General features: G+C 43.4%; 1 protein-coding gene across 1 annotated transcript; it reads right to left on the bottom strand.

Annotated features, from left to right (window-relative positions):
* Positions 1 to 1,121: 1,121 nt before the first annotated feature.
* Nkd (NKD inhibitor of WNT signaling pathway naked cuticle) lies at positions 1,122 to 17,610 on the bottom strand. The gene is made up of 5 exons (XM_078190716.1): positions 17,370 to 17,610; positions 8,537 to 8,742; positions 7,429 to 7,821; positions 6,455 to 6,756; positions 1,122 to 6,100 (listed from the first exon to the last, which is right to left on the bottom strand). The coding sequence occupies exons 1-5, from the start codon at positions 17,446 to 17,448 to the stop codon at positions 5,458 to 5,460; spliced, it is 1,623 nt and encodes a 540-aa protein (XP_078046842.1). The 5' UTR covers positions 17,449 to 17,610; the 3' UTR covers positions 1,122 to 5,457.
* Positions 17,611 to 19,282: the final 1,672 nt, after the last annotated feature.

The raw sequence follows: 19,282 nt of genomic DNA, 5'->3' as shown, positions 1-19,282 counted from the left end.
ATTTTAACAGAAATAAATTTAAAGACATATCTGATACTTCAAACCACTGCACGGATTGTTATTTAACATTCAAATAATATGTGTTATTAATATCTTCGAATCGTAAATTTAACATATTTTATAAAGTTTGCAAATCAGAGAGAGCTGAATTCAATTGAAAATTACAGACATCGCCTTTAAATTTCAAATATTATCTTTAACATTATCCTTACCATTTTAATCATAATGTAAACTATTGTTTATAAAAAGAGTGTTGAAGTTAGTCTTGAATATAGAACTCCAAAACATTAATTAAACAAAAAAACAGGTGTCTCATTCTGATTAGTTATTTTTAGACATTGTAGCACAATATATAAAAAATATCAGAATTCTCACCTAATCTTAATGCAGACAATTAACACAAAATGGCAGTACTAGTGTCACCACATCTAATAATAACATCACTTATACAATTACAGGCTTAAGATCCAGATTTTTGAAATCTTTACAATGTGCTTTGAGAAAAGCTCCCTTCTTCTTATTATCAAATTATTTGAGATTATTTATTTTATTTATTTATGTACAAATCTATAACAAATAAGTAGAGATCGTCGTACAATTTCCAAGGAGAACGTTACAGTAATCTAAAATAGATACTTCAGATAATATATCAAATAATATAAAATAAAAATAATATAACACGTTACATATAATATTATCTCAAAATTAATAATAATAAAATTCCATTCACTGCTCGGTATTATAATATTTATAATGTAACATTTTCTTCATCTGAAAAGTCTTTGAAAACAGTGGCAAAACACTCAAACTTTTAACCGTAACCGACTGTCGCTAATTTAGTTATTAGTTTGAGCATTTTGCCACTACACTAATGGCGCTGCATAGTCCTTGATTTGAGCTTCAGTTTTTATCTATTGGAGGCACCACTGTTGCTAACTTTTTAGCGGACCGCAGTGGACCTGCATTACCTTTACTGTACTTTTTTACCGTCAGTAATTTGAGTAATAGTTTGAGCGTTTTGCCACTGCGCCAATTGGCATTGCATGTAACTGTAAACTAAACGCAGGAAATTTGAAATTTTATACGATAAAGATAGATTAATTTGAGAATTTCTTGTATAATATTATCCATATGGGAACGTTATTCCAAATAACTAGTAATCCCCAACTTTTGCAGTATCAATAATTTAATGCGGCTTCGTTTCATTGCTTTGCTTTGAAGTACAGTTTTATAAATCGTTCGAATAAAATCGTTCGCCTAAATATAAATGAAAATTGACCAGCAGATAACGCGTTGGAGTTAAACATTTACAAAGAATCGGGTACCAAATTGCCGAAACTCTACCGTAGTATCAAAATGTGTTTTAATAAATATCAATAAAAAATACATTACACAAAATATCTACAATGATTACAAAGATCAATATAAAATTACATGTCTCTGGACAGCGGCACCATCCCAGACTAAATATACAAGTAGCAACTGTCGTCAACTCTAATCGTATTTGTTAGTAATATCTATTGTAATTAATAAATATTATAATTATACTCTCCTCGTTGAGTCCTCGATAGAAAAATATCCATAACATTTTCCGTTATTTAAGTCTAAGCATCATGCATTTCCGAATAATATAAAAGGATAAGTAATTCACTAATATACCGCTAAAGAAGAGAGTTACTGTAACTGCGTCGATATTGAATGATTCAGTTGAAATTCAAGTGTCACATAAACAAGCTTCGATAATTAGATAATAGAGATATGACAAGGCACTCTTAACAAGTCCATCCTTTTCTTTCGTTTTTACTTGTTACAAAATTCTACTTGTGCTGAAAGTTACATATGAAAGGGTATGGCATAGATAATATTTCCTTCTGACATTTTATGATCATTATTTGTACACTAGGATTGCACATACAATACCGCTCATAATTATTCGAGAAACCGCTTATAAGGCGAATAATAAGGACCCTGCATTATCGTTTTACCATTACAGATTTTATACCGGGGAAATACAACGAATTTATATCTATAATAAATTGCTTAGAGCTATTACAACGAGTATATCTTTTTTTCTTTGATTGCAGATTAGTTTTTAATCATTAGAATGAGTATCAAGAGCTGAAACTTGGAATAAGATTCTTGGTACAAGTATTCAAATAATTATGAGCAATATAGTACCGTAAAGAGAAATCGAATTTCCTTTAAACTTTATGGTTACAATTAAATTCGTACAATAAGAACAGTAATAGTATTCTACTGTATAATCACTCATTTTACTTCCGCTTCGTCGTTCACAAAGTTCGGGTCGAATTACGAATTTCATAATTGTGCCCTTAGAAGTACGTTATCTTAATACTTTCTTGTATTGTCGAGAAATATCATATAAATGTAACGAAAGAGCCATTAACGCCATTACAGAGTATGCTATTGTATTCGTTGGAATATGAGAGCACCATCGACATGTTCTGCATTTTTTATGAGGACAATGGTTGCTCACAAAAATTGCAATGTAGAATATTCAAACAAGGTAACCGTAAAAGTCTTGGTATATGCCCAATGCGCTACTGTAATTGTAACAACGATCTTTATAATATTATTTGTCCATGTCTTTACTATGTTTTGCACATATATAGAAAATGGAAGAGCTACATTCGTGAATACAAAACACAAATAAAATTAAAGATGACTCGTTAAAAGCAATCAAAAAGTATTGGATAAGAAGATTTGCATCAAGACTTCTACAGTAACCAAACGGTTTCACATTGTTCGTTAAATATTTTTATATGCCTTGTGTTACGCGTTCATGAAAGAAATATTTGCTCGTCTGATTCTAATTAAGCGTCTTAAGCAACACGCGAAGTAAGTCCATATCGTTTGATTTCATAATCTTTAGAGTATTTATATGGAAGTCTAAAAGTTGTTGCAGGTTTCATAATTTTTTTTATCATATTGTCGATTTGTTTTTCAATACCTTGGACTCGCAAGACGTGTCAATTGAGAGGCAGATAATTTATCAAAGAAAATGATTGTGGGAATTCTATCGAGGTATTTTTCGAACGCTTTGCGTCCACAATAAAACGGTTAGATAGGCACACCTCTGCCTAAATTTGTTGAAACTTTCAGCATGGAAGCTCGAGTTAGAAAAGCACTTTATCACTTACGTAAGTATACGTTTTTCTTGGCTCCCACAACGTTAAATGTCACGAATCTACAATGTCCCCTACTTTTTGTGAATGTATATTTCACATGCGTATACGAAGTACTCAAATTCGATTCGGATATCAATATCCCAGGCAGCGGTATAGCGATTACATTACTGTTTCGCGCTAATACTGTCTTGTAAAAAATGTCAGTATTTCTTATAAATAGATCGATTAAGAGCCTGTAGCAAAAGTATGCGTAAATATCGTTCCCGTTAACAAAAAGAAAAAAAACTTCCCGTGACAATAATAAATCTCTGTACGTTGTACTATAAATATAAATAAACAATTTCCCGCGATTATAATTATGGAGATTCATGATTTCCGTGTAAACTGATCAGCAGAATCGACGAATTAATTATTCCCGTGAGCGTGTATGTACAAAATAAGTCCCTGTTATATATCTGTAGGAATACGAATATCGAGTTACAGCGGTAAACTGTAAATTTTTAAATAACAACCGCGTCCGTAAGCCTTTCAATATAATAGATCATTGGTATCGTCTTAGATCCTTTTTCTAATACTATTGACGAAAAGATGAAAACGTCTTGTTATACTTTCATCCACTTTGGAAATCCCCCCAGAAAAAAAAGAGAAAATAAAATGGATCAGCCTATCGTATATATTAAATACTTAACAAGTCCTAGAGAATAAGATGAACACGATTATATGTCTCAAGAATAAAACTTCTCGATATATTACTTCGCTTAGATGTCGTCATTGACGATCCAAAAATGTTACTCGGTAGTTCATAGAATTATTACAAACCAACAGCGTTTATTTGGATCAGCCATTGACCAATTATTCACAAACCGAGTTCGATAAAGTCGTATCTTTTAGAAGAACGAAGTGTGACAGTGATCCTCAAATTGTGCGCTCACAAAAACTTCTTGTAACATCGCATTAGACCTGCCTACCTGACCCACATCAAATAGGCAGTGAACTGAACGTCAGTGTTTAATAAATAATGAACCAGATAAGGGACACAGACTTGGGATAGTCCTATAATAATCATTCTTGTAACCAGGAGATGGTAGGATTGGCGTAAGTGATGGATGAAAGCCATGGCGACCGTCTGAATGGCAGGATAACGGTAACAGCAGTCCTCCACCGAACTATTGAGACTGGAAGTTAATCTGTGGGGTCAAAGTCTACAGGAACGGGGTGTTGAAACCCCTAGTTACTCCCAGAGGCACTGCACGTACCATAACTACCGCCCAGTGTTCTGATGGCACTGTCCCTTCAGGCTGCCTTGAGAAACTAGACAAGACCGATTGGTTTGGAGAGAATAATATCATACCGAAGCTTCAGTGCTATCACCACGCATAAATACATGGAATATAAAAAGGTCTGAAGGCAGTGACATAGCTATACAAAATGGGTGACCTAATGATAACAACATATTGGAAGGAGTTCTGCTATTGTGAGCTTGGCTATAGTTTCGTGCTCTATAAGAACTTCAAAGAAATCGGAGAGGGCGCTAGAGCTTGGTTAGAACAGAAGTTGACATTCGGGTGTGTTCGCACAGAGAGACGCCTAGGTTTATGAAGAGTGAGTGACGGGTACTGTCGAGGATTCTGTCCATCGAGAACATGGCGAGAAATCAGGGATTGGATGACGTGGGGAGATAGAGAAAGAGAGTACTCTTGAGAAATGAGTTTCTGTGAAACATGGATTTCGTGCAGACCAGCGGTATATTTAAAAGAAGTTTCCTCGGCCAAAAAAGCCACAGTGTTTAACAAGAAGACACTTTACAACATGTTCAATCTACCCGTGGTCGCATTCAGAATAAAAACACTATTTCGACAGTATCTGACCGCGATTCAACGAATAAAAAGAGTATGAACCTCTACTTAACAAAGTGTAGCAAAAGGCAGGTATAGTTCAACAAAATGATCGATGAAGAATTACTCGGAATTGCGTGGGTGACCGGAATATTAATCTTGACCCCCATCTGGTAGCGTTCGCAAGCTGCACAAAGAAATATGTTTTTCATTCACCAATGATTTACAAAATAAAATTTGATAAATACTACTCTATTCAACCATTCTTATTATTATTGTCAAAAGTTATCTATAACTGGCCCCAATACGTTGCAAGGCTCAAGAAAAATAGACAAATAAGTGGCTTCCAATTGTTGCCAATTGTGCAGCTAACAGAAACATACGCCTCCTAAAGTGTTGACCTAACATTTTTAGCTCTATTCTACCAGCTGAGGACAAACGCGAGTCCTGAAATCTCTCCGCAGGTAGACGTATCAAACGAGAGCCTCGGTGTGGTAATGATGATAATGATGATGAATGTGCTCGTGAACGTGTTTTCGACCGGAGTTCGCAGCCGCATTCTGCGAGAATTCCCGTTCCAACCAACGCACAACTTGCACCATAGCTCTGGCCTGGTCTTGCTCTCTGGTCGCGTGTTTCAGCTGATGCTTCTTGCTCGACTTGCCGCACTGCTGCGATTGATTGAACTGCGTTTCGTTACAGGGAACATTATGGTTGCTCGTCGGTGGCTGGTTTACCGGGTGCTGACTGTTCGGTAGCAGGTTGCCGACGTTACGATTTACGTTGCCCGTCGTTTGTTGCTCCGGATAGACGGTAGGACTAATTACGGTACGGGACATGACCTGCGGTTGCACGTACGCTCGCGGCGGTTGTGTTGTGCCGTTGTTCCGCGGTATACCGTACTGCGGCCGCGTTTTCCGAAGGTTTCCCCGTGTCTTCGCAGGTACCTTGGAGAAAGACGTGAAACCCTGTGTCTTCTCCCGTGCAGTCTTCAGGTACGCCATCGTCGTCGGCCGGGACTCCGATGGTGAACGACAGTCTTGATTGTAGTGGGTTGACGGTTCGACGTGAGCAGTTTGCGTTGGAATGCGCGCTTGCTCGTTCTGGTGCCGTTTCCTGCATTAAAAAACGCTCGCATTAATTCTCCATTTAATGAACTCCATTTAAGGGACGCTAACGAATTTGTCTACATCTACAGAATGTGTTGTTTAATAGTAAACGTTAACATAACGTGTCCACTCCTACCTAACCCTTTGTAATATCTCTACATTCTTTTTTATTTTTCTTGTAGAAACGCGGCAAGTATATTTTCACATTTCGACTGAATTTTTAAGTGACTTAGAGCTCCCCGTATTGATTAGTCTACATGACGGCACAAAGTTTTAATTCAGAACAGATTCTGGTTTCAGTGAAAGAGGCAGGAAGCCGCATTAATTGGTTTCCTTTGTCGGTTAAACGCGAACAGCGTACCTTGACGTATGAAAACTGAGATTATTCTTTTCCATGTTCGCCTGAATAATTTCCAAGAGCTGTTGCCTTTGTAGGGCACCGCTGCGTTTTCGCTGATTAGTCGTGAGGAGAGGCGTCAAGGGGGAAACTGCAGGGGAAACGTCACTGTCATCGCTGATATCGCCCTCGGAGCTATTCGAATAGGGTGATGGTAAATGAGGCAAGGGACCCACCCTTCTGCGTAATTCCTCCTGCTTTATTCGATTCGTTCGCGCGTTTTCACCGTCATCTTCGCTGTGAGAATCCACTTCCTTTTGTTCAGTCTAAACAAGGGGAGAAAACCAAACATTTTATTCATTCAGCATAGTTAACGCAAGCATCGCTCAACTCTTTTACAAAATAATTAATATAACGCGGCTCTACGTATATTTCAAACGGGATCCCTCCGTCAAAGGGGTGCTTCACCCTTTGGATAACTTCCGCCGGAAACAAGTTTAATCGTTTTAAATACTTTCAAATAACCCCGGGAAAATTCAGAAATACATTCAACCTGTCCCGGTCATAACCAAATACTTGTATAATTTATTGAAGCAAGATTTGTAATAAAATCATTACCGTTTTTAACGTAGCGGTCTCGGTATTAAGATCCGGCGAAAGCAACTCTGTCGCCAACTCCGGAGATAACAATGCTAATTTTTCCAAGCACAAAATCGACCAAGTGAATAGCAGAGGACTCTAATAGGAGTCCCCGTGGCGCGGCGATATTAATTAAAATCGATTAAAGTTTCTTCTTTGCGGCGATAAATCTCCGGTCCCGAAAGTCGATAAATCCAACTGTAGCTTCTAGAATTGTCGAGTTACGAGCAGAGTAAAGTGCCCCGCGCGTTCCAGCGAGCGAGAGAGAGAGAGAGAGAGAGAGAGAGAGAGAGAGAGAGAGAGAGAGAGCCCCATAAAACGAAACTCGAAACTGCGCCTGAAAGGGGCATCAATCTTACCTGACAACGGTGTCGTGGTGCTCTCCTCCTTCTAAGAACTCTGCGCAAACCGTGCGCGGTGGTGTGGGTCGCGGCATTGTTGCAGGACGCGTGCTTCAAATGGCAGCAGGACGGATTTCCGGAAAAGCTGGCAGCCGGCTGAGATATGTTCGGACAGCCGGTCCTCGTCTGGCTACCTCTCTGATCCGGCGACACCGTCAATTTCACCTTAATCGTCTTGCTGCCGCATGGCGGTACCTGGATGGAAGCGCCCAGGGTATCGTAAATGGTGGTCACCAGGCCGGCTATGTCGTCCTTTGTTATCTTCCCGTGGCCGTCGAAGTCGTACAGAGTGAACGAGAATTCCTGCCTCCTTCTGTCGCCCTCCGCCACCGACACGTCGCATTCGAATTCCTGAAAGAGGGTAAACCGGGATAAATAAGAGGATAAAGGAACGAGTTTCGAATATGTACGCAGCCGGAGAGAGAGAGAGAGAGAGAGAGAGAGAGAGAGAGAGAGCCCCGACGACGCGATTCTTGTCGATCGACGCACGACGACGGCAGATGCAACCTCAAAGACGCCACCCGAAAGTTTCCGGTTCGACCCTGGCTACCCGGCGGACCGATCAACATTTTTCATCTTTCTAATCGGTTGTGTCATGGATTATGCACAAAAATGGTACCAGGGATTTGTAAGTGAACCACAAAACTATTAGAGATCGGTACAACTAGGTAAGACCTGTTATCCGTATCCACGCACTATGAGTAATAGCGTATGAGTCTAAATAGACAACTATTCAAAATAACTAAAATAAAAAGAAGTAAATAATTAGAAAAATAAAATGAAATGTTTGATATAAAGAAAACAGAAGTTACTTGTGACTCGACTGGTTTATACAATAAAATTAATTTCGTCGCCTTTAAAATAGAAATTTAAATGGCGGGAACACAAGTCTTCGATTACTAATACAAATTTTCTTTTACTATGACTTTAATCGATGCAAATCAACTTGACCAAAGTGGTAATTTACTAATTATTAATACAATGCACCGCGTACTTATTTGGGGCTTGCTATCGTTACGTTCGGTAGACACGAGGGGTTTATGAATTTTAGAGGGTTTAATAATACCTCGAAACTAAGTTGCTTCGTCGTGCTGGCACTCGGCTGCTCGTCATTTCCGGTTGCCGGTGTAGGACTGGTGGAAGCGTCGACCGCGACCTGCGGAGCGTCTGTTTCTAACAAAATTGGCTTGGATTCCGGTGGCGAACCGCTACGAGGTGCCGAGACACCGCCAAGAAGTTCTTCCGAGTCGCTGCCTTCTGTATTACCAACGACTGTAAACCAACCAATTTATAACTCTTCAGTGTCGGTGATTGAAAGGTTGTTTTATGGCTGAATAACAACTATCTGCTTCGAGGATGCAATAAACTTAATAAGAAAAGAGGATGCCTTCTATGATAATAAATGAACGCTGCGAGTTTAGCGCTCCTATGAAGGCAAAGGAGTACAGTAGATTCTCCCAGATTGTCCCTCAGCTTTGGTTAGATTGTGTTAAGGTTTAAAGTCGAGCCTCGCGCGACTACTTTTCATATTTGACAGTTAACTATAATTAATGGACAATTTGGGAGAATTGTACAGTTTCGCTAGAAGCGAGGAAAATGGATCTAGGAACGCCATGGAATACGTTATTTTCGGGTTCGTATTTCATAGGCAAATGAAGGGAATGCACGGCTTCGGCTCCCCTACTTTAAAAGGCCTGTAAAAAAGCTTTTATACCGAGTTACTTAGTTTTAAAATGCTTGGGGATAGCACTTCCGACTGATTTTTACCGCCTGGCCACGAGTCGGCCAGCTGCGGGCTGCAAGAATGCCTAATGTGTACACAGCGTTTCAATGATGCTTAACGTTCAACCCCTTGCTGTTCTATGTCGTCAGATGAAAATCACTTTGTACGTCGCTGGACGTAAACCAGAAAGCCGGGTGCGGCATATTTACCATTCGAACGTTATTAAACATTGGAAATATCATCGTTGGACTACGGATATTGTATCTGTACGTTTTTTAAACTATCCGGTAAATATTAATGATCTGTAAATGAACCACTTGGTTTTACCATCAAGAACTTTTTGCTCGCTACATTGAATTTATTCCACAGTCTACCTACCGTTCTTTAACATTTGTATTTAACACGCTATGTGCCAGAGATGTATAAATAATTCTTCTTAAAATTTCAAATCTTTTAAATTTTGTTATATATTTAAAAGAGTCCTTAGTTCTTTATACTCGTTATCAAAATCTTATTTTCAGGTTTGCAAATATAAAATGTCTTTTGAAAAGCGGATTTTTTCAAAGTTCACCGTTGGTACCGAGTTCCACAGATAGTACGTTAAATAAAGGAACGGCCACGCTCTACAAAGCCAGCGTTTAATTGCAAACGGTAAATAAATCGCTGCGGTGAGCAAGAATAAATTAAAACGATCCACGGAGTTAAATTAATAATATGTTTGCGCGGCACAGACGTATAGAGCGCACCACGCGTCCGCGACGATACAAAGGAAGAAAATGAAATTCTATTGCTATGTAAATGAAGGAAGAAAACCAGAAGCGAGGCGGGCTTTTTTGCGCTACTTGTAACGGTACGGGGCGAACAAAAAAGAGATGAAAAAATAGAAGACCGAGAGAGTTCGCGACCGGGGGAAAATAGTAAAAATAGAGGTTACAGTTTTAGTGGTTGTTCCGTGAGCGGAATTTCTCTCAGTGGCAACGTGTCTAGCCTGAATTTCTCATCAAAGGGAATTAAACCCGGTCGCCTATGGTTGAGCGTCACCAACCCTCGTAAACAAAAGTCAGCATTTCAAAGGTATCAAAGTAACATCCGCCTCAGTAAAGACTGTATTTATAGTTAGTTTCTGAGTGCTGCACGGTACTTAAGTCATGGAGCGCGGAAAGTATTTTCGGACTATTTTAAAGGGGTTGTTACCTTGCGCGACTTGAAATAAACACACGCGGAATCAGCCGGAATCAACCCCGTTTCCATCGGACAATCGTAACGGAGAATAAATCATGTTCGTGCCCACAGAGAACCGAACGTTGGCAAAATTGAAACGTTTAGAGCCGAAGCTATGCAACGTCTCGAGAAAATTGAATATCATGAATAATGTACCTACAAGTCACACGAGCAGCTCGCAGCGAGAAGAGGGACAACCTAATTCGCAAAAAACCACAACCGAAAGGCCGGCCGATACTTGTATTAACACTTTCATTAGATATTAATAACATTCTACAGCTCGAGCGGTCTGCGTATTCATAAATATTCATAAATATTACGAATGCATAACGTCCGCACTCCAATTACAATCTAACGGATTACACGCGTCGCTAGTTACAGGACACTCCGGTTGGTGTAAATTATACTCTGGTCGCGTCGGTGGAAAAAGTCGGTCCGGGATGGAACAGGAGGAAAAAGAATACAAAGGTGGAAGGCGATCTGGGGAATCGATGGGACGGTGTCGCGATTAAATTCATAAATTACAGATAAAAAAAACACATGTCCGGTTCCGTAATCGACGGCCGAATTCCACCGCGTAAAAGCACAATTATCGTTAATGCGTTTCGTCTACGACTCGGCCGAAAATTATTCACGTCACCGCGACTTAATGAGTTAAACGAAAGTGTACCGAAAAGGACGGCGCATCCATTTGCGGCGTTTACTTCGCAGGCATTACACGCTCGCCGCGGAGGTGTAATGTATTCTTTAATGTGTCTGCATTACGCCGGGGTTTACCGTTACCTAGAGACGGCGTGTGTAAAAGCGTTCCTACGAAATGAAACGTTGAAAAGGAGCCTTTACGCAACAGTCCTCTGCACAAAAGAACGCCCACGACGGTCGCGCGCGCGCACGATAAAACGAAGTGTCTCAAAAATGTTCGTAACGCCTCACCCTTCGCCGGACAAACACAAAGCTGTCCCCCATTTCCATTCATCGGCCCGTCGATCGCTAACGCTATCGAATCTTTTCAATTTTACGACCAACATCCGTAGAAAACTCCACCAGACATTGTGTCCTGTTTTTTTTTTCACCGTTTACGGCCTGGAGATGGCTTCGAGGAAGCGTTTTTCTTTTTTTTATTGCAGCGCTGCTTCGTGTAACGTTGAAACGTATTTTCGTTTTAGGGGGTGGGGCGTCTAAGAGATCGAATTTTTCCCGATGAACGAGAGATCGATTACGAAACGGAATGATTTTATACGGCGCGCGATGCCCCAGTTCGCGACTCGCCACTTCGGTGGCACCGCGGCTCGAGAGGAAGTTGGACAGCAGTTTCTTATTTTTTTTTGCTTTTCCTTTCTTACCATCACCGGGGACTTCGGCGCCTGGCATATACAATTACACGACATCCAAGAAGCGCCGTGAGATGAAGGAAACGCTTCTGGACTAGCTTGTAACGTATACGATTGGCTATTAATTTACACCCACGTCGCCGCCGCTCCAAATTTCGCGTCGACTTACAGTGTACTCGAATTAAATTATTTATACAGTTTTCGAGAAAAACTGGGGAGAGAGAGATCGTATCTGCAGAAGGCTTGGACGGCTGCTTTGATGTGTAACGCGCGGAGTGTCTATTTTCTCAGAGAGCTCGCATTTAATTCTAATTATCATCGTGTTAGCGTAACAGAAGACGCTAATTGGGGTTCGCGGCGTCGAAAGAATAAACATTTCGAGTCACTATCCGCTGCTTAGGTTTCTCGAAAACCGCGCACCGCATGCATAATTCATATGGAGCAAAGCCCCGGAGAATTTACTTTATCGAATCACTGGCAGACGGTGCATAGTTGATGTTGTATAATGCGAGCATTATTATTCTGCATAATATTATAGTTTAGCTAATTAAAAATACATTTCCGGAAGTCTTGTTTCATCCGCGCGCAGTCTCTTTTACACGGCGTTGCCATATTAAAAGCGGAATGCGACGAAAGAAACGTATCGATGATGTCAAGACAATTTCAATAATTAATCGCGACTGAGAAACACGAAACTCTGGGTGCGTCGCCCTCGAATATCCTCGACGGATCAATTCAGGGTTGATGTCGGTGCTGTTAGCGGTATTAGCGGCAAGCCGGAGAGATGAAATGCGGTGTCCAGGTTTGATTTATTTTCATCGGAGCCTCGCCAGACGGCCGGCAAATATTTGATGGGAACGGTGAAAAATAAGGAAATTTTTCTGTCGGATTAGTGATATACAGGCCGCGCAGGCCGCGCAGCATGCTTTGAAGTATCGGGAGCCATCCGACGAATCCCGGCACCGCCATTCTGTCTAGCTCATTCCCCGGCCTACACGGGTCTCACTATCCTTCTCTACGTTCACGCACGGCTGAACTCGATCTGATAATTGATGTGGGGTCAATTCCTGGAACTGAAATAGGTACCTTGCCCTGTTATATGAAATCGGACGGACCTCAAGCGTTTCATGCTTAACCGGGGAAGAAGAATGCTGTTCGTCGTGATTATTCAGCTGGTGGAAAAGAATTGTGAGGCGGGGCCTCGGTTCCCCAGCAAAAAACTAGGTACGATGGTCGTTTGTTACTCAATTATGCAATCGTTAATGAACAGAATATGTTTATGCATAATCACCGGGCACAACTATAACGAGCAGGAATTTAATCATTTCTATATTTCATTTCTTCTTTATGTAGTATAATAATAAAAATTAGAAATTCCTAGTTGGTAGTTTTGAGCTTGTTGCTAGTTTTATATAAATGTATTCGGTTCGATTGCAACACCTACGGTTTAGTAGTGGTTTATTATTATTTCTTGTTTGCTTGGGATACTTAGACAAATTTTCAAGTGTATTATAATTTCAGTTTCAGGCTAATATTTTCACAGCGGCTGTCACAGCTGTTTTCACATGGCTGGTAACTACTACTCGAAAATTGCTAGCATCCTACTGCACGCATGATTAACTATCCGCTGATTATTAATAACTCGAGGAAATCATTTTCCGGAATGCCTATCGATCCGACAAATTCTAATCAAATTGATGCAGAACCGTTCCCCCAGCCGGTCCTTCTTCCGGTTTCCTTCGATGTTCATACATTAACCCCTAAGGACCAACGCCCATTCCCTGTATCGACCAACGAACTGTCGCCAGCGATCAATATTTTACAATGCACAATAATGGGCTCATAAATTTACCAGTGAACACCGCTGATTTATTTCTCCGTCAGCTATCGTTCGACGCGATTCGATAAAAATTGAAGAGCGATGTGCAGCGATATGTCGTGAATTCGAACATGATTCCCGGAACATTTCTGTATTCGAAATGGAACTGAGACCGGCATGTGCGCGCACACGTGCGAATGCAAGTACATATACAACGCTGTTCAATTTATGGAAAAGAGGCAGGGGTACACCGATGACTTGTCGTTCGCGCAGTGTGTCATAGTGATTCCTGCCGTGGCTCTAGCGCCCTAGGGGCAGTTACGATCGATCGGGACCCACCAAAAATTCTACAACGCTGGAAATTGCCAGGATGCAAAACTATTAACATGTCTAATTTATTTATTGTGTTTTGTACGCATTTATCAAGACACGAATAATTGCGGTAGAAAATTGTGAAGAGAATAAAAGAATATAAAGATATTCTTATATAAGTTTCAACTTGATACTCATGTTTTCATTAACTTATTACTATTTGTATTCAACTTATAAATATAATTTATATTTCTTACAATTGATTTGGGCAATCTTTATTTTCCATAAAGATTTAGTTATTGTTATAAAGATTTAGAATTTAGTTATAGTTACTTTAATTATTAACTCTCCATCTTTCGTGACAGAACACATTCACAAAACTTTACACTATTTGTCCAATCTTTCAACGTTTCCACCGAGATAAACTAACGATGATTTAGATACTCCGGGTCGAAACGAACCCGGTCACCGCTACGGGTTAAAGCACCGAGCCCAGATACCATTTCGGTGGCCGGCGACGAACGCCGTGCAAATTCCATCGGAATCGGGTGGGAAACCGAGCGATTCGGAGCATTCGTAAACACAAAGAGAAAGAGAAAGAGAGAGCACAGAAATAAAAATTTTATTGCGAAACAGGTCGCCGCGGTTTTTAGTCCCCGTGAAGCCGAACGGAACGATCCCGTGGTACGAAATTTCCCCGGCATAATCGAGTAATCCGGCGTGCAATCTCGATCGAGCGGAATACTCGGGGCCGATTCGATAAAACGAGTTCCACGCGGCGGCCCGTGTGTTTCCAGCGTTCAAACGTTTCGACCGCCCGTGGCGACCTTCCGCACTCCTGTTTCCCTCGGGCTTCGCCGCGTCTTCGGAACGGAGAGCGTTTCTCCCCGGTTTATCTTAATTCGCGCGATACATCATTAAGCCGGTGTGTGGGGCGATTCCGGTAAAATATACGCTGGAAAAAGAAACGTCGGCATCAAAGGGGCCGCGGGGTAACGATAATTAGCGATACGGAACGCGTAATAAACGAAGCCGGCCGCTAATTTCAATTATTCGAGGCAGAAGGGTAAAAAAGGAGTAAAACGAGCTGGAGGCGGTGGCTGCTGCGGCGGCGGCGGTGGCGGCAGCGGCGGCGTTTGGAGTAGGAGGAAGAGGATGAGGAGGAGGAGGAGGAGGAAGAAAAGAGGAGAAAAAGCCGAATAATCGTATCTGCATAAAGAAACGGACGCACATCCGCGTATAATGATACCTGCCGCGTGGTAATTACGCCCGTAATTCTTTCGTGGGGCAAGCGTTAAAAACCGAGTCCGCCGAGGTTGTTGTGCATGCACAAGCACGCGGCCGCGTATGGGAGAAATTAGAGTCGACAATGCGTATACGTGTGCACGCGTGCGTGCCTCTGTGGGCCAAGGAGCAAAAGGAAGGAACAAAGAGTGGAGGAAGCAAGCAAAAAGAGAGAGAGAGAGAGAGAGAGAGAGAAGGAGAGGATCACCGAGAGTTGTGTTCTTTGCTCGATACCGAAGAAATAGAGAATACCAGCGGTCGCCTTTTATCTAACCACCGGACTAATGCATGTAACGAACTCGCAAGGTCCCGATAATTAAACTCCACCCCTCGATCGCACGAGTGCACTCCACCGCAGAGTGCACGCGCGCGCGAGCGCGCTCTCACTCGCCCGAGCGAGATGGCTATGGCTTTCTCCTCGTCGCTCCGTGTGTTAGAGGGTATACACCGTGCCGCTTTTGCGCCCTCTTGAATGAAAAAGCGAAGGGAGAGCGGGACAAACGGTTTCTTCTTTGTAAATCACCCCTTTCTGTTTGCTCGCTCGTAACTTTTATCATTTGCCGGCGCAACAGCTTTCCCCGGTATGAAAATTCGTCCGGCCGCTGATGCATGAGAAAGCATCCGTAAAGAGCGCAAGACCGGAGGGAGAGAGAAAGAGAGAGGGAGAGGGAGAGAGATCAGTCGAGATTTAAGCGGGATCTCCGACCAGCTAGCCAGCCAGAGAGGATCGGTGAATAATTCGACGGGTAACGCGCGTTGTTTCGCCGTCGGAATGTTTTCGCTGAAACACGCGGGCACCCCCGCGACCTTTCCTTTTCTTCCTCGCCGACGCTTATATTTATTTTCGGACCGTTCTATGTATAGGGGGTACGGCGGGGCCTGGTTTCACCGAGGGGCTTGTTTTCCCGTCAATTTTTCGTAAACTGCCGTCGCTGGGAAATGCATAAAACTTTTTAGGGGACTTTGATCGTCGCTGGACCGTTCGCGTTTGCCTCGCGGATAGGTACTTGCGCGCGAAATGCAGTAAAATGCAAATTTTACGAATGCGTAATAAAGTTGTTTGATGGGGGGAAATAAAGGAATAAAAGTCATCGAGTACGGACCAGCGTCGGATTCGACAACAATGTAGCAACGCGGTGATCGCCGTCGTGCTCGAAATTTAAATTTCTGCTGGCAAATATTTGCTCCGTCGGTTTTCTCCTCGGTTGTTCCGACGGTCCGCGCGGTACACGAGAGTGCAAAAGGGACATTTACTATTGTGCACGAATGTGATAATTTTGGAAATCGTATTTCAGAAGCAGTGTTTTCGGTTTCGACATCCAGCTAGCCTCTTGCGGAACCGAAAACGCTCGACTAGGATCTAAAAATGAAATGAATTATAATTTTTCGGATTCCGCACCGCCGGCTGACTTAGCAGTGCGTTTTATTTTTACTCCTCCACTTAATCTTTGACGCAAGTACGTTCGGATCTCTTCTGTTTCGTAATCGATTCGTCGACGATCCGCGCTTACAAACAATTCTTTCGCAAACACATGCTGTTTATGAAATGATTCTCCGTTCCTCGCAAATATATTTTCCGACGGAAAAGATCGGGAAGATATCTCGGACACTAACGACGTTTATGTTCACCTACATACGTTCATTTGATTAGGGGCGGTAACGGCGTCAATTGAAGCACCGAGGAACACAGAGAGAAACATTTGTGTCGCAGGAAACGCGATCCCGGGAAAGCAACGCGCGCAGGAGGAGGCTGCGTAAAAAAAATCGTGGTCGCGAAAACAATGACAGCCGGGTGCCGACGAATTAACCACGAAGAAAAATGCAAGTGTGACGTAACACCACGTGGGATCCGCTTCTGTCATACTGCAGCAGCAGCGGCAGCAGCAGCATCATCGAAGAGGACACGCACGGCCGCCGGCAGCTCGCAAAATATCACGCCTATAACCGGATCGGCCGGACAATCCGTATACGGAATAACACACGATCTATCGTACATCGTGATTTCGACGCGAACATCGATATACACCGTGCGTGTATACGACAAAAAAATATACAACGGAAGGAAAAAAACATTGGCCTGTAGGAGGGAGAAGGGGTGTGGGAGAGGGAGAGAAGTGTCGAGGTGAGAGAGAGAGAGAGAGAGAGAGAGAGAAAGAGAGACGGGAGAAAGGGAAAGAGAAAACGAGAGAGAGACATAATAGAAGCTTACCAGAAAAGGGTCTGTAGCCAGCGAGGAACCTTGCCCGCCACCACTTTACCAATCCGGTAGCCATGAGACCCTCATGCATCCACAAACGCTGCGCACACTTTCCTTCCAGGCTTCTTGTTCCGCCACTTTTCTTTTTCTGTTGTTTCGAGCCTTGCCGCCGACGTAGAAATTCTTGTTGATCCTTTACGCGCGACAGCGGCCGGCGGCAGCGGGGCGGGAACACCAACAGGATTCCGCTTCGGCTCCGTAGAAAATCCTTGGTTCACCTGACTCGGTCACACGTCGTCCCCGGTGTTCCATACAATACGATTCTCTGGTATACAACCTCCGTGGTTTATTCACCGTACATGATCACACTTTGTGCTACGAAATCGAAAACAACCGCACTCCCGAGAACTTCATGCTCTCCTCGTTGGACATCGAGTGACACGGTAACTCGTGCCAGAGGGAGCGAGCGAGCAAGAGAAAGAGCAAGAAAGAGAGAGGGAGGGAGCGAGAAAGGGAGAGAGAGAGAAAGAGAGGGACAGAGAGAGGACACGTACAAATAACACGTGTTTCAGCAGCCACAGCGTTAGGCCTAGCAGGCAAGCAGGCAGCGACCAGTCTGCGTCCCAGTGTGTCGGTCGCCTTTTGCCTTACTTTCTATCTTCCGTTTATCGTTGTCTCGACAGCAAGGGACGAAACGTGCGGGCTCGCATGCTCGCCCCCTGTCACCGAATTTAGTAACACGCACAGCTGCGGCCGCGTAACAAACACACGCCCGATTTTAATCCAGGTAAAAGCCCGAGAAAGAGGTACGCGGCCGTCGGGAAGGGTCGTCGGTCACACGGCATCGCTCGAGACTCGTGGCCCGTCTACGACTACGGACGATCGTTCTTGCCTAAACCACGTTCCCCGTAATTCCCTTTCCCCCTCCATAGGGCGCTGCGTCGTCACAGTGCCGAGTCGTGGATACACGGGCCCTGAAGGTAGGAGGCGCGGCTCGAAACCTCCGATTCACGCTCTTTCTGTGCGTCTCTCTTTCACCTCCCTCCCATTCCCGCTTTTTCGTCGGTCCGTCTCCGTTCCACGTTCGGGATCCGTTGACCGTCCTTCTCCTGCCAACCGGTGCTTCTCTTCCTCTCTCCTTTTTTCCCTCTTTTTTATACTCCTATCTCTCCCTCTGCTCCCTATAATTCCATCTCTCGTTTCGCCTCGTTCCATCCTTCTGATTCTATCCTATATCCTCCTTGTTTCATCTCTCCGTTCTCTCGTCTCTCTCCTCTTCGCGTCCTCGCTTTCCTCTTTTTCTACGCGTTCTCTCTTCCCTCGCGCGTTTCGCTCTGTCCCTTCTTCCAACTCCCGAGGCCCGGCCGTCCGTCCGTCCTTCTCCCTTTTGCCTTCGCAGCACCAACCACGCGTATACTTTCCTTTTCTCCTACTCTTTTTCTCCTTCCTTTTTGTACGGCGAAGGTCTATGAGAACGCCGAAGAAGGACAGCTTCGCACGGCCTGGTGGGGTTTTGAAGGAAGCCGATGATGGTTCAAACGTGGTCTACGACGACACTAAATGTCGGCGCTGCGCGACGCCGCGCCGCAACGGCATGCGTAAAGAACGAATCGGCCTCCGAAGGATTTCGATGATCGCGCTCGACCGCCAAACACAAACAGTCCGGAGGATTTTTGCGACGGTCGCGATCAAGCGCCGCTGTCGCCGTCGGCCGGCACCGCGCCGCAGCCTCAGCCGTGATCCGGGGACGTTGCCCCGGATCCGTTTCTTCCAGAGAAAGTCGGTTTTCGAGGATTCGGAAAAACGGGGCTTCTTTTGAAAGGACCTCGGACCCGCCGAACCTCCCCCCCAATTCCAGCCGGCGAATCCGTCGGCTTCGCTGGAATCGTCGCCGGAATCCCGTAATTCGCCGGAATGATCCGCGA

Source organism: Augochlora pura, chromosome 9 (genome assembly GCF_028453695.1).
Source record: "Augochlora pura isolate Apur16 chromosome 9, APUR_v2.2.1, whole genome shotgun sequence".
In the NCBI taxonomy this organism is placed as follows: domain Eukaryota; kingdom Metazoa; phylum Arthropoda; class Insecta; order Hymenoptera; family Halictidae; genus Augochlora; species Augochlora pura.
Note: the sequence above shows the minus strand (reverse complement) of the source record. Positions and strands in the feature narration are given on the sequence as shown.